We start from the raw sequence: 15,536 nt of genomic DNA, 5'->3' as shown, positions 1-15,536 counted from the left end.
TGCTTCATATTGCACGCTATATACAACGCTGTAAGATTAGTCACCAATTTGTAAGGGCATACGTCACTATTTGTAAGATTGCCAATGGCCTCAGGTTGTCAGGTATGGACACGGGGCGCGGGGCCGATAATTAGGGGGCTTATCCCCGTCAAAGCTGACCGAATGGAAACACAGGCAAAGAGCTTTTTCCGTTGAAAATTCTTGTGAATAAATTCTTAAATCCCTAAATTCTTTATAGATATGGACGTAAAAGAGTCTCGATTCTTGGTTAAAAGCAAGAAAAAACCGTGCAGGTAGCATTTATTTCACGTAAATATTGCAAAGTATAATGGCAATGCTGTAGCGGCTAATTTGACCCATTGATTTTTTTCTCAACGTTTCAAAATGCATGCACAGAACGAAATACATAATAATTACCTTGAATCCTCGAACAAATCACTCATGGGACAATTCTTCCTGTTTGTATGCGGTACAGCTTTCGTACTTTTTCAACATAAATCCGGCCTTGGATCGCTGCATGTGTCGCTGCGACCGACTGCGAATAACTGAAGCGGATTGTGGGATGGCCCCCTACTTGAAGGCGTGGCGCACTGAAGGATGAATCTGACCCATCTATCATTATGAAGTCTATGGATCAAAGTAAAAAAAATCTGTATTGACTTATACAAATTTCATATGTACAGTATGTATATTCAAAAACTACTAAAGAAACATTTTGAAACTTCCAGAATAAATGCCTGGATTTTAAATTGCAATATTTGAACATAATTTAAATTATATTAACATACACAAGAAATACAAACTTTTTAAAAATCTCTATCCAGGAATGCAAAAAATAAACATTTGCCTGAAGACCACCCAACATTGTCTAAATAAAGCAATTAAATAGAACTGAAAAAACTCAACGTCAGGGAATAACAAAATAAATTAAAATGGAGCCTTCCTTCAGGTAAAACACGACAGCTCTTGTCCACAAGCACAGCCAAACTGAACAAAAAAATTAAAGCTCAAAGCTTCAAACCACATAAATAAAATAAAAAATGAAAATTGGGGAGAAGGGGTAAACCTCGGTTCACTACATTTCTCACAGTTTAATTAACGTTAACAGTTGAAAACATACGGGAGAACACATATCTCTAAGCAGCTTCCTATTTGAGTTTTGCAGGTTAGCAAATTCACAAAGTGTGATGTTATTCTAACTCTGATGCAGGTCAGACCTTCAGTAACAAAATTAGTGGTGTGTTCCCCACCTCCACAATATTGACGTCTTTTTACTTTACGTACAGTGGCTGCTGCTGGCCGAAAAAAAACTTTATATCCCTCCTCTTCGAAGTCAACATTTTGTTTTTGGTGGTCGTGAGGGGAAAAAATGGACTGGCACATTCAGCAAATGAAAAGGTGTAAATGAAAGTGTGAGCATTATAAAAACAATCACTTAATAACGGTAGGGCCAATTGCATCCTTACAACATATGAGAAGAAAATCTAAATTACCTATATCACTAAAGTTACATAATGCAAATAAGGTTGCTTAAAAGCTGGTGGGGACAATTTGAGCATCCTGAAAAGTTGCTAATGTTATGTCCCTACCGTCCCTATGCAAACCTTGCTGTTGAGGCATTTCTGGGTCACTTCCTGTTGATTTTGCTTTATTGAAAAGGAAGTGACTCAAGAATGTTGCTGACGTAAACTGAGGTTGCGGACAGTGTATCGTATAACATATAATAATCGGAAACCGTCGTATTTCGTGCATTGTCAATAATAAAACAAATATGCACCATTAGAAGTTTTACAGCAGACTACAGTAATTTCTGTGGCATTCAGCACATCATCTGGAAATGTAATACCTACTGCAATTTTCTATTAAATTTAAGACAATTTAAGATCTTGATTATCCGGATTTTAAATTGAAGACATTTTAAGACTCTTTAAGGACCCGCGGGAACCCTTGTCAATTGCATATTATAAAATAAAAATAGAATGGTTTTGCTTTCCAATGACAGACCAAAAAGTGTACATACCAGCCTTTGACGTGCAGTCACTGCTCCCCAATGATCTGGAACGCTACTACCGTTACAATGGCTCCCTAACGACGCCGCCTTGCTACCAGAGCGTTATCTGGACGCTTTTCCACGAGAGGGTCCAAATCTCCAAGGCTCAGGTGAGGCATTTTAATATGGAAAACATACCAACATGCATTAGACATTTTAACTGAATTTCACTGGACGGGAGGAAAAAAATATAATGGAAGTAGCGAATCATAAGCACTACAACTGAACTTCACCGTCAAAATATACCGCATTGATCCGAATATCAGACTGTGTTTTTTGCATTGAAATAAGACTGAAAAAGAGGGGGGTGTCTTATATTTGCGGTCTAGACATTATACCCATTCATGGCGCCAAATACCATTGAATCGATGTTCTGTCATGACAGATCTCAGCTATTCTCAAGTTTAACCAGTTTGGATTATTTTATTGCAATGTTTTTCCTTATTCAGATATGTTTCAAGACTAGTTACAGTTAGACTTTACTTTGATGGTTAATTCAATTATTGCAATTTTGTTGTTTTATCACAATAGATTGGTTTATTTACATTTCAAAAACCAGAATCCATTCATTTATGAATGTGATTGCACTTTAGTTTACATATTTAAATGTTCAGATATTAAGATTTGAATGAGGCAAAATAACATGCCTTTTCTCTCAAATATATTGTTATAATCATTTGTTTCGGATGTATTGTAATAATTTTCTGAATAAAAATTAATTTGGTGTTCAAAAAGTCTTTTTTCAAACTTGAGTGTTGAAAAAGAGGCCGTCGTCTTATAATCAGGGCCGTCTTATATTCAGGCCAATACGGTACATCATCATAGAAACTGTATTGATCAGAGTCCAAATACAAAGTTTTGCCCAACAACCAGGATTAAACACTAACTCTAACTTACCACTCTCACTATTTAACATCACCGTCTGGGACTTTGGAAAGGCCTAAAAGATTTTTTGGAGGGTCGTGGCGTGGCTCCGTGGTAGAGCAGTTGTTTCCCCAACTCCGATGTTGTGCGTTCAATTCTCCGCCCTGATGAACTCGTCTAAGTATCCTTGAGCAAGATACTGAACCCCACGTTGCTCCTAATGCTGCACCGCCAGTAGGTCGATGGGGATGTAGTGTGAAGCGCTTTGAAGGCCTTAAAAGTGGAAAGGCGCAATACAAGTATAAATCAATTTACCATTTAAAATTAAACCTGATTGGTTGATTCGATTGCGTAGTCCCTCTCCAAACCAGCATACATAGCTTGGCCTTCCCTCAGATTCGTGAAGTCCTAACTAGGTTTGTTCCGATCATGTTTTTTTGCTCCCGATCGTTTTAGTTTGAGTATCTGCTAATCCCGATATTTCCCGATCCGATTGCTTTTTTTTTTTTTTTGCTCCCGATTCAATTCCAATCATTTCTGATAATTTTTCCCGATCATATACATTTTGGCAATGCATTAAGAAAAAAATGAATAAAACTCGGACGAATATATACATTCAACATACAGTACATAAGTACTGTATTTGTTTATTATGACAATAAATCCTCAAGATGACATTTACATTATTAACATTATTTCTGTGAGAGGGATCCACCGATACAAACACTTGTAATTCTTAAAGGATAAATGTGACTTTGTAAATTGTGACTAAATATTGCCATCTAGTGTATTTGTTGAGCTTTCAGTAAATGATACTGCAGACATTTAACTTCTGCCCATATGCATGATGGGAAGTGCAACCATGACTGTGCGTAGGGGCACCAATTGATATATCTTCTCTGCGTTCGGAAAGAACATAGGGTGTTAAGAAAATGATCAATTATTACCTTTCTTTCCCACATTGCCTCCCACTTTATTTTTAACTGCTGAGAGAGGTATTGTAAGGCTTTAGCCACATAAAAAATGCCTCCAAAGGCTGTCAAAATTCTCTCTACTCATTATACGCTTTTAACGCTTACGATAGGTAAAACGTTATCTTTATAGATTGAACGCGACAATGTGTGAGTGGGTCATGCAGCGCATGCGTTAACTACTGAACGTGATAAATTAAAATAAATTAATTGCTGCCGTTAACGCAATAAATTTGATAGCCCTACTTTAAGCCAAAATTACTCTGGATGAGTGCAAGACATTTTGTCTGTAACGTTAAATACAATTAGAAAACGATTTTTTAAAAAATAAATAAATAAATTTAAAAAAGGCATGTCCGATATTTTTTTGCCGATTCCGATACTTTGTAAATGACGTGATCGGACCCGATCGATTGGGATGCCGATCGATCGGGACATCTTTAGTCCTAACCAATAGATGAGCCAGCTCATCAGGTCTTGTTTGATGCTGACGATTCTGATTGGACAATATGCTTTCAGAATAGTAACCCTTTAGTTGCTGATGTGAATAGACATGACTTGATCACAGATAAAAGGAAATGTCTTGATGTACTTAATATAACCTCATCAAAATTTTGAAATGTTTTTTTTTAATGGTCCATCATTTCCTTTAGTTTTTCTCCGAAGGTCTAAAGGTCCTTGAAAGTGTCCCTCTGATTATTGGTGAATTTTCTCTTGTAAAACCAAAACACACACACGCTTTATTGTTGTAGTGTAGCAATAGGTTCCATTCATTCAACCGTCTGTCCTCTGCAGCTACTGAGGATGGAGACCTTACTGTATTCCAGCAAGGCTGGAGATCCAGATCGGATGCTGCTGCAAGATAACTACCGCTCCACGCAGCCGCTCAACCACAGGATGGTCTTCGCCTCCTTCACGGCAGGTGAAAACTGGCTGCTCATGTGAATAAGTGTAACACGTATGTGTTTAACATCCCTTTTTGGTGACATGAGTTATAGTTAACCCTGAATTAGTGTGATGCAAAAAAAATTTTTGGGTTTAATTGACACTTTCTGGACACAACATGAGATTTTCCTGCACAATCTAATATATATTTTTTAAAGAAATGGTACCAAGACAGAACTATAAATGTTGGAACAGAAATCAGTTCCTAAAAACAAGCATTGATGTTGATCTACTAATACAGGGTGAACAAAAAGTCACCAAAAACCTTTTACAAACCTGTGTATAAAATTAAGGTGTACCGCAATTTTCGGACTATAAGCCGCTACTTTTTTCACTAATTTTGAATCCTGTGTTTTATAATCCAGTGCTGTTTATTTGTTGATTTATTTGGGCTAATAAGTAACACTTTATTTGACAGCGGCGTCATAAGACTGCCATAAGACATTATCATGGGCATTAATGAATGCTTATGACAGATGTCATTAAGTGTCACCGGGCAAATTATGTCAATAACTCCATTTATGTGCACCTCGGATCTTTTAAATCCATTCAAAAGGGAGATAATTTGCCAGATGACACAAAATGACATCTGTCATCAGCATTCATTCATGCTCATGGCAGTGTCATGTCATAAATATGATGGTCTTATGACAGTCTTATAGCAACACTGTCAAATAAAGTGTTAAAAAATTCCATAACTAGCAATTAATTAAACAAATAGAACAGTAATTGAAGAAATAATTAGCACAGAACATTCATTTTAATTTGTTATTTACATCTGTAGCGCTGCAATGCATTCTAGGAGGCATGTTGGACGACAACAGTGTTAATAGCAGGTGGCAGTAAAGATTGACTGTCTCCCCCAAGAGAACAGTGATGGCCAAATGGAAGCTTCTTGAAAAAAATGAAGCTTTGCAGCCAATTGATTCAAAGCTTCATGGTGGTTCATTTGGTCTTATGACAGTCCGATGATGCAGCTGTCAAATAAAGTGTTACCGGTTGATATCTTTTGGTGTAAATATCCCATATTACCAGTGTTGTTAATAACGGCGTTAGAATATAACGGCGTTACTAACGGCGTTATTTTTTTCAGTAGTGAGTAATATATTTAATTACTTTTCTCATCTTCGCAACGCCGTTACTGTTACTGAGGCGGGAAAGGCGTGCGTTACTATGTTGGTGAATGGCGCGAGAAAAGTCTGAGAGAGACGGACTCACGGAGAAGAGAGAGCAGAGCAGGAGTGGGGAGGAGGCAAGGGAGTTGTGACGCCGTTTCAAACACGATGCTAGGTAGCTCCAATAATACCTGACTGTAGCCGATAGCCTACAAACTACGCCCACATGATGCCACGGTAGATATCACATATAACTGGAACTAGATGCAAATGACAGACACGGCGGCATTAGCAACAAGTATAAAGAACTAGATGTGTTAGTAAACAGCCGCCATGTTAAAGCAGTAGACTTCTCAGGAAGGCTTTGTTGTAGCGAACCTTCCGAGCGAACCTAAGTAACTTTTTTATCTAAAATGCTCCTAAATCGGCAAAATCTTGACTTGGGTCTATCTTTAAATGATGAAACAGTTTTAAAACTTACACATGTCGAAAGGAGACAGAAGGGAACTAATGCAATAACGGGAGCAATTTTAACAAATTTAACGGTTGATTCACAACATTAAATGACTTCCACACATAGCAAAGGTTACTATCGAGTTATCGCAATATCCACAATACCCCTGTGTGAAGTTAAGTTTTGGGTAAAGAAATGGGCTCGGGCGAATTGTCCCCAAAAGCCTTTAAACTTCACTTTGTGTGACCTGTTTTTTTTTTTTTTTTTGGGAGACAAAAAAAAACCATCAGTTACTTTGCCAAGTAACTAATTACTCTTACTTTCAGGTAACTGAGTTACTAACGCAATTACTTTTTGGGAGAAGAAATTTGTAACTGTGATTAATTACTTTTTAAAGTAAGATTATCAACACTGCATATTACAGTGAAGACAGCTGTGGCGTATAGTCCAATGCGGCTAATCTATGAACAAATGCCATTTTTGTGTCAGACTTGGTGGGTGGCGCGTTTTAGTCAGGTGCGCCTTATAGTGTGAAAATTACGGTAATCTAATTTGAATAATTTGCAGACTATAAAACTAAAGAAAAAAAATGAGATTTTCATTTACATGACATCAATTTATACATTTAATTATAAAGCGAATAAAACTCAACTCTAAAATTAAATTGCTTGAAAGTCCTTAAATCAAATCGTGGCAGACTTTGTAATATCAGTAAATATTGTATCATTGTCCAAAGAATCAATACCGCGTCATCATTAAATTGAGGAATTAAAAACCCCTACAGAAAATGTAAAAGATGTAAACAAATGATTTGGCACTGAATAGGTCAAATTCTGCATCTTCTGTTATGAAGATGATGCTCTAATTTTGCAGGATGTCTGGGTAAAAGGGGCTATTGTTACTTGGCACCTACTGTACGTAGTACTGCTTTCCTGTTATAGCTCCTGTTAATCATTAAGAAGTCACAGTCTGGCACCATTTTAACCAAAGCTCACAATTAGTGCTATATTTAAGGAAAGGCAATTTGGGGAGATATACTGTATGTAAATATGAAAGATTTCTGAGTGAAGGGTAACAGAACTAGAGGAGGGGTTGTAAAAGCCGGCAAGAAGAGCGGTGTTTGTTTGCTAGCCGATTAGAAAAAGAGGGGATTTTGTGAAAGTGAAACACTGACTTCATTGTTTTCACAACTGAGAAAACGGGAGAGGAAAAAGGGGCAAAGGGAGACGTGAAACTGGGAGGCAGAATTGTGTAGACAAAAGGAAACAGAATTTGTGTAAAGTGCTCATTGTAGAGAGTGATTGAACTGGAAGGCCCGATTCATCAGCAATGTTGACGCGCGAGAACTCTGAGCACATAAAGCCTCCTATCATGATACCGTCTTATGTGACATTAATGACTCATTCTTATTCTTTGTCTGTCTTAGAGTCCGGCAAAGAGCTCTCTTCAGGTAAGTGCCACCTCATTGTGCTTGCTCGTTTCCCCGCTTGAGGTTTTGATGACTGTTTCTGAGTAGGTGAGGTCACCGCCATCGTGATTGGCGTAATGTGCGGCTGCGTAGGCCTGGCCGTCATCGTCCGCTTCATCATCAAGACCATCCGGTAAGACGCTGTTGCTGAGTCAATACCCTGGATCGGACCTTAAAATACCTTTCCGTTGCTTTAACTGTACTGTCTCTCGGCAGATTTTTCACTCTACTCCACCATGAAACAGTCGCGGTAAACAGGTGGCGCTCATCCCTGACAAGGAGACTGCTAGCGCTGATTTATTGTGTTGTTTGTAACATCCCCATTGGATTTAGATACGTCTTTCAGCGCTGTTCCAGAATGAGTGGTGTAAACAATGTGCTGAGGAAATATTATATGCTGCAAATGTGACAATTACATTCCAACCAAAAAAATGACATGAATGGAATTGTTGTCAATTCTAGCTACTACCAATTCAAGAGCTCTATCCAAGTTTTGGGAAAAGTGCCAGCAAATTTGCATTGATATTCGCAGTGAGGGACGGTTTCACCTCTACTGGTTGGTTCAATTTCCCAATGATTCTCTTAAACAGGAACACTGAAACAAAGCTGTACCTTTGGCTTTTACAAAATAATTTAGTTGCCAAAAATACAGTGATCCTTCGTTTTTCATGGTTAATGGGGACCACAACCCACCGCGATAAATGAAAAACCACAGAGCAGCGGGAAAAAAAAAGTTTTTGTTTTATGTCGTGTTTGTTCAATGTATTTACCGGTATTCAGATTTAGCATCTGAAAGAGATACATATGAGACATGTGTTTTCACTTTTTTCCCCAAAGTATACTTTAAAAAAAAAATATATATATATATATATATGTATACACACACATATATTCAGTTGGGCAAATAAGTATTTAGTCAACCACTAATTGTGCAAGTTCTCCCACTTGAAAATATTAGAGAGGCCTGTAATTGTCAACATGGGTAAAGCTCAAACATGAGAGACAGAATGTGGATAAAAACCCATAAAATCACATTGTTTGATTTTTAAAGAATTTATTTACAAATCATGGTGGAAAATAAGTATTTGGTCAATACCAAAAGTTCATCTCAATACTTTGTTATGTACCCTTTGTTGGCAATAACGGAGGCCAAACGTTTTCTGTAACTCTTCACAAGCTTTTCACACACTGTTGCTGGTATTTTGGCCCATTCCTCCATGCAGATCTCCTCTAGAGCAGTGATGTTTTGGGGCTGTCGTTGGGCAACACTGACTTTCAACTCCCTCCTCACCCCGTGGCGTCAAAATGATAACAAGAACAGCGAGCAAAAATCCCAGAACCACACGGGGGGACCTAGTGAATGACCTACAGAGAGCTGGGACCACAGTAACAAAGGCTACTATCAGTAACACAATGCGCCGCCAGGGACTCAAATCCTGCACTGCCAGATGTGTCGCCCTGCTGAAGAAAGTACACGTCCAGGCCCGTCTGCGGTTCGCTAGAGAGCATTTGGATGATCCAGAAGAGGACTGGGAGAATGTGTTATGGTAAGATGAAAACAAAATAGAACTTTTTGGGAGAAACACAGGTTCTGTTCTTTGGAGGAAAAAGAATACTGAATTGCACCATACCCACTGTGAAGCATGGGGGTGGAAACATCATGCTTTGGGGCTGTTTTTCTGCAAAGGGACCAGGACGACTGATCTGTGTAAAGGAAAGAATGAATGGGGCAATGTATCGAAAGATTTTGAGTGAAAATCTCCTTCCATCAGCAAGGGCATTGAAGATGAGACGTGGCTGGGTCTTCAGCATGACAATGATCCCAAACACACAGCCAGGGCAAACAAGGAGTGGCTTCGTAAGAAGCATTTCAAGGTCCTGGAGTGGCCTAGCCAGTCTCCAGGTCTCAACCCCATAGAAAATCTGCGGAGGGAGTTGAAAGTCCGTGTTGCCCAACGACAGCCCCAAAACATCACTGCTCTAGAGGAGATCTGCATGGAGGAATGGGCCAAAACACCAGCAACAGTGTGTGAAAAGCTTGTGAAGAGTTACAGAAAACGTTTGGCCTCCGTTATTGCCAGCAAAGGGTACATAACAAAGTATTGAGATGAACTTTTGGTATTGACCAAATACTTATTTTCCACCATGATTTGCAAATAAATTATTTAAATATCAAACAACGTGATTTTTCTGGGGTTTTTTCCACATTCTGTCTCTCATGGTTGAGGTTTAACCATGTTAACAATTACAGGCCTCTCTAATATTTTGAAATGGGAGAACTTGCACAATTAGTGGCTGACTAAATACTTATTTGCCCCACTGTATATATATAAATATATATGTATATATATATACACATATAAAATGATCCCTCATTTTTCGCGGTTAATGGGGACGAGAACCCGCCGCAATAAGAGAAAAACCGCCAAGTAGCGCACCCCCCCCCCCCCCCCACACACACACACAAAAAAATTTTTTTATTCTTTTTATTCAGATTAACATTGGAAAGAGAAACATTTAAAACATTTGTTTTTTTACTTTTTTCCCCAAAGTGTAATTTAAAAAGAAAATTGATATATTTTAATGTTTTTAAGCACTTCAAATGTAATAATTATGATCAGTTTAAAACATGTTACTGTCCCACAGAATTATTTAAACAAGAATAAAGTAGTAGAAAAATGCTTGGCTTTATTAAATTGAGTGAGTGAGTCTACTCAAATCCGCTCAAGCTGCTCACTTAAACACAATAAGTTGCCACAGCAACTGTGCTTTGAAGAAAGCAAGATGAAACACAAGCATCTGTCAATCATTAACCTTAATAAGCAACTCCAGTGCAGGTGCACTGCCTGATGAACAAAGAGCAAGGAGAGGGAGGGAGGGGTTGCGAGAGTGCCACAGTTGGGCAGTTTACATGGCGACTCTGCGACACCAAGACGCAATGACTGTTTTGCGAAGTGGCCTCACGTTCATACGGTGTCGGTGAAGACGGGAGGCAAAGACGCAGAACTTGGAATCCTGCCTCCAAAGTGGAAGAATTCGATTGTGTGGGCTTGGCGGGGCTTGCTCTGCATCCATATGAAAGGAACGCTCCCGTGCCGATAACATCAGCACTCGCACACGTCACATTAGATGTGCGCAGCGGTGCTTCTAAACATTAAAACAGCAAATGGCGGAACGTCAGCTTTAATCTACTGTTTTAATAATATTTTTAATTTAAATATGTTGAATGTTTCCATTTTTGTGCCTTTTGGAGCAAATGAAAAAGGCCATTGCTTGGAGTGGGCGGGCATGTTGTCTTCCGGGCTGAGGAGGTTGTTGGGGTCAAAGTGCATCATTCGCTGTCACCTTGTAAATCTGCACTGCCCCCTAGGGCCTGGCATGATTACTAAATCGATTTTGATGCGGAATTGCGACATTGGTAGAATGGAGACGGACCCATATAGATGCAAACATGAAATTTTTCGTCTTCTCGGAGAGTCACCATGTAAACGGCCCCTACGCGATCGGCTCGGGACAGCTCATCTGTATTTTTCTGTGATGGACAGAGGGCGCGAAGTTTGAAGCGCGAAGTAGTGAGGGATCACTTTAAATGGTTTTTCATCACTTCAAATGTAGTAATCATGATAGGTTTTAAACATGTTACTGTCCCAGCGAATTATTTTCTAACTAGAATAAAGTAGAAAAATTCTTGTCTTTATTAAATGCTTAATTGAGTGAGTCCACTCAAATCCGCTCAAGCTGCTCACTTACACACAAAGAGTTGCCACAGCAACTGTTTAACAAGTTAAACGATGATTGACGCATGCAGCGCTTTGAAGTTTCGGCTTCCAGGCGTGCGTGGAAAGATCAAACCTTAACGTTTGTCAATCATCGTTAACTTTAATAAGCAACTACAGTGCACTGCCTGACCAACAAAGAGCAGAAGGAGGGACAGTGAGACTACATGATCGGCTCGGGACAGCTGATCTCTTTTTTTTTTCTAATTGAAAAAAAATTTAAATCCGGAATGGACTGATGGCGCGAAATTTGAAGCGCGAAGTAGCGTGGGATCACAGTCGTACAGTTTTTTTGGGCGTCATTTTCCAAATCTTGTCTTCCTTTAATAATATGATACAGTGGTAACTGGACATACGATCACTTCGACACACAATCTTTTTGACATCCGACATAAAATTTGATTCGCCATTTGTTTCTAATCCGACGACATGCTCGAAATACGATGATTTATGACAGCGCTGCAGTTTTTTTATTTTGCCGGAAGATGGACGGACGGCGGATTTTCTTGTGAGAGAAAACACGGGTTCCAAGGTTAGTTCAGGTGGGGAAAAAGGAAAAAAGTTAGACTTGCCATTGAAATGAAGATGGAGTTGATGGAAAAATATGTGCGTGGTGCACGCGTCCGTGAACTGGTTCGACAATATGGCTGTAGAATGTCTCGACAGTCCTCCTCCGACCTCCCTTCGGCAGTCTGTATGAGTTAAGGTGACAATTATTATTGTGGTAACATCGCCAAAAAATCACCAGCTTCGTCAGGTTTTTAATCATTATTTCAGAACTTGTGCAACACAACATGCCTACTGTCTGCTGCAGCTGAACAAAGTGAAAGTAAAAAGTCCCTCTCACTCAGTCAAGTCAGCCACGCGGTGCGTTCAGGTACACCACGCATAACCTAGCCGCCACATTAGAACCCTATTCGTGACATTATTACAGGTATTATTATTATTATTATATCAGTGATGCACGATAATACATTTTTCAACCGATACCAATAATGGATAATTTCCTCCATCTTCCAACCGATACCAGATAATGTCAAGCCAATAATTCGATTAAAAGATTTATGTAAAATTTTAAAGTACAGTGGGGAGAACAAGTATTTGACACACTGCCAATGGGTTTTCCTATTGTGAGTGTATCAAACACTTGTTCTCCCCACTGTATACACAAGAGAAAATATTACTGTGCAAAAATATAATTTATTGCTCTTTTTTTCAACATCAAACGTGAACAAGTAGTAAATTCCAACATCTAAATAAAGACAGATTGTCTGACATTGTATAATGGTAAACCTTTGGCAACAGTTACTTACAGAGTAAATACCTAAGTTGCACAAAAATGCCTTTAAAAGTAAGCCATTCCTAACGCATAACATTATTACATTGCAAAAGCACACCTCCTTAAAACTAGTTAAATTACCTTGTTTTCAGTGCGAGCACATTTGGAGGCTAAATCAAGTATATAATTATCGGATGCATTATCGGTTGAATTTTTTTTTTTTTTTAATATCTGGATTATCTGTGTGACGTCATAATTGCGATTATCGGCCGATAATTATCGGTAACCGATATTATTGCGCATCTTTATATTATATTTAGGGCTGTCAAACAATTAAAATTTTTAATCGAGTTAATTACAGCTTAAAAATTAATTAATCGTAATTAATCGCAATTAATCGCAATTCAAACCATCTATAAAATATGCCATATTTTTCTGTAAATTATATATATATTCTGTAAAATAATTTGTTGGAATGGAAAGATAAGACACAAGATGGATATATACATTCAACATACGGTACATAAGGACTGTGGTGGGCATTTCACTCTACTGTCATTTAAATCTGTCTATGCTGTCCTCACTCCGAAGCGTCTACTTTTTCCAAAGCTAGACAGCTAGTGAACGACACCTTAATATTCAGACTTCTTCCTTTTTCATCTGATTTATTAATAAAATGGCCTCAAACCACTGTCCTCTTAAGACCGTAGTGAAACTACAAAAAAAAGTACACAAGCATTGCATTAGCAACAATGTTAGCTTAGCACGCTATACAGGTTCACTAAACATAAACAAAAAGTGTCTCATACAAAAAATATAACATTTCGCTTACTAACATAATATGTACATTCTTTACAACAACCATACTTACGGACAAATCTTGTCCAAGGATCATATAAGCACAACATTACAACGTTACAACATTACAAGACGTCGTGCAGCCATATTGAACTGGCAACAAAGCAATAAACCATGTCGCAAAGCGACCACAAGAGTTCGCTGTTAGACAGAACAAAAAACCTTGCCGTAAAATGTACCAAAAGGCAGAATACTGTCTGAGCGGGACATGTGCGTTAATTGCGTCAAATATTTTAACGTGATTAATTTCAAAAATTATTTACTGCGCGTTAACGCGATAATTTTGACAGCCCTAATTATATTCCAATTTTTATTTATTAATTTGTTTTTGCTCTGTGTAATTGCTATTTGCAATAGTACCAGCAGCATTTATTATGGATTTAGTGTAGCTTTTTGTGCAGTGGAATGAATTAATGAAATTGTAATTTATTCTTACGGGAAAATCCTGGTCGACATACGACCATTTCTACTTACAAACAAGGTCCTGGACCCAATTAACTTTGTATGTAGAGGTAACACTAGCTGATCTCGTACACATATATCCTAGTTTATGTCAGTGTAAAAACAACCAAATAGGACTCATAACAATTTCACGCAAACAGAACAAACGTTTTAGGGTGTAAATACAAAATAATCACAAGAATATATTTGATAACATCGGTCTAAATATTGAGAACAAGACTGACTATTTCACAACCTAGTGGCCAACAACATCTGCGTAACTTTTTGACCTGATTATTTATGCAAGTGTTATGTACTCATCCCATTTATTTAGTATTTGTACAAGGGCGCTATCCACAACAAATGTTTGACCTGTCAAAGCTGGAGCACGAGGAATCTCTCACACTAATGATGGCTGCATTCCATTCAACTAAGCTACTTTCAGCACTCTGGTAGCATGCATTTCACCGGCGGCGTTGTCATTGACACCTGGGCCAAAAGCAATAACGGTGTAATACGCTACACAAGCAGTCAACCGGTAAGGTTGACGGTGGAATTCCTTGTGTTGGTTGGGCTCTAATAAATAAATTCAGTCAATATGTAATCCGCTTGGTAGTCTTAAAACCATGAAAGTGAAAAACAAGAGAAAGTGAGCCTGAGATTAGCGCTGGAGATAATCTGATCCTCTTTGCACTGCTGCAATAACACTACCCTTGCCCAATACTTGGGACTTGCTCTCCTAATTACTGATTTGAATAAAAATAAGTGGCGTGATTCCTTTGTATGTGCCCTTTGGTGCTTGTGGCGCTGCTAATCAAAATTGCTTCGTAAACTAATTGTACCTTACTTTTGTTCTCATCGGTGTTTGTACTGACAGCCCTTGTCTCCAGATAACAAAATTCCCCCCTTTTAAATCGATCTAATACAATCAATCGTGACTAATGTTCTTTGATCAAATGAATGATTTCTCACTGTTTCCTTTCATTGTCTCCTGATGTCATGACAGCTCTACCTCTAGCTGGGACGTCCTTACCAATAACCGGCCAGCTCCGATGCAAAGGTTGACCAAAGGCTTTCTAAGGCCTGGATTTTGACTAAATCAATTTAATGACTTTTAACGCTCTCTAATGACCCGCACAAACCCTACATAGCATTTCTCACTGGCCTCATTTGTTCTCTATCATATCTTGACGTGCAAGTATTGAAACATTTCTTCTTTCATAGCATCCCTCACTCTCTGGACTCATTTGTTCTCTAATCACTAATAATTACTGCTTTTCTTCTCCATTAAATGTTGTTATAAACACACAAACTT

General features: G+C 38.4%; 1 protein-coding gene across 4 annotated transcripts in view; it reads left to right on the top strand.

The window, feature by feature from the left end:
* The window catches only part of ca14 (carbonic anhydrase XIV), a 37,989-nt gene that overhangs the window by 21,655 nt on the left and 798 nt on the right, over window positions 1-15,536 (top strand). The window contains exons 7-12 of one of the 4 annotated variants that reach the window (XM_057834533.1): window positions 2,003-2,160; window positions 4,681-4,807; window positions 7,826-7,849; window positions 7,916-8,000; window positions 8,084-8,125; window positions 15,228-15,281. In XM_057834533.1, the coding sequence (XP_057690516.1) occupies window positions 2,003-2,160; window positions 4,681-4,807; window positions 7,826-7,849; window positions 7,916-8,000; window positions 8,084-8,125; window positions 15,228-15,281 (490 nt within the window). The remainder of the gene's footprint in view (window positions 1-2,002; window positions 2,161-4,680; window positions 4,808-7,825; window positions 7,850-7,915; window positions 8,001-8,083; window positions 8,126-15,227; window positions 15,282-15,536) is intronic. The other 3 variants (XM_057834536.1, XM_057834534.1, XM_057834535.1) reach the window with 3 other exon arrangements.

Source organism: Corythoichthys intestinalis, chromosome 4 (assembly GCF_030265065.1).
Source record: "Corythoichthys intestinalis isolate RoL2023-P3 chromosome 4, ASM3026506v1, whole genome shotgun sequence".
Lineage (NCBI taxonomy): Eukaryota > Metazoa > Chordata > Actinopteri > Syngnathiformes > Syngnathidae > Corythoichthys > Corythoichthys intestinalis.
The sequence above is the reverse complement of the archived record's forward strand: the minus strand, read 5'-3'. Positions and strand labels throughout refer to the sequence as shown.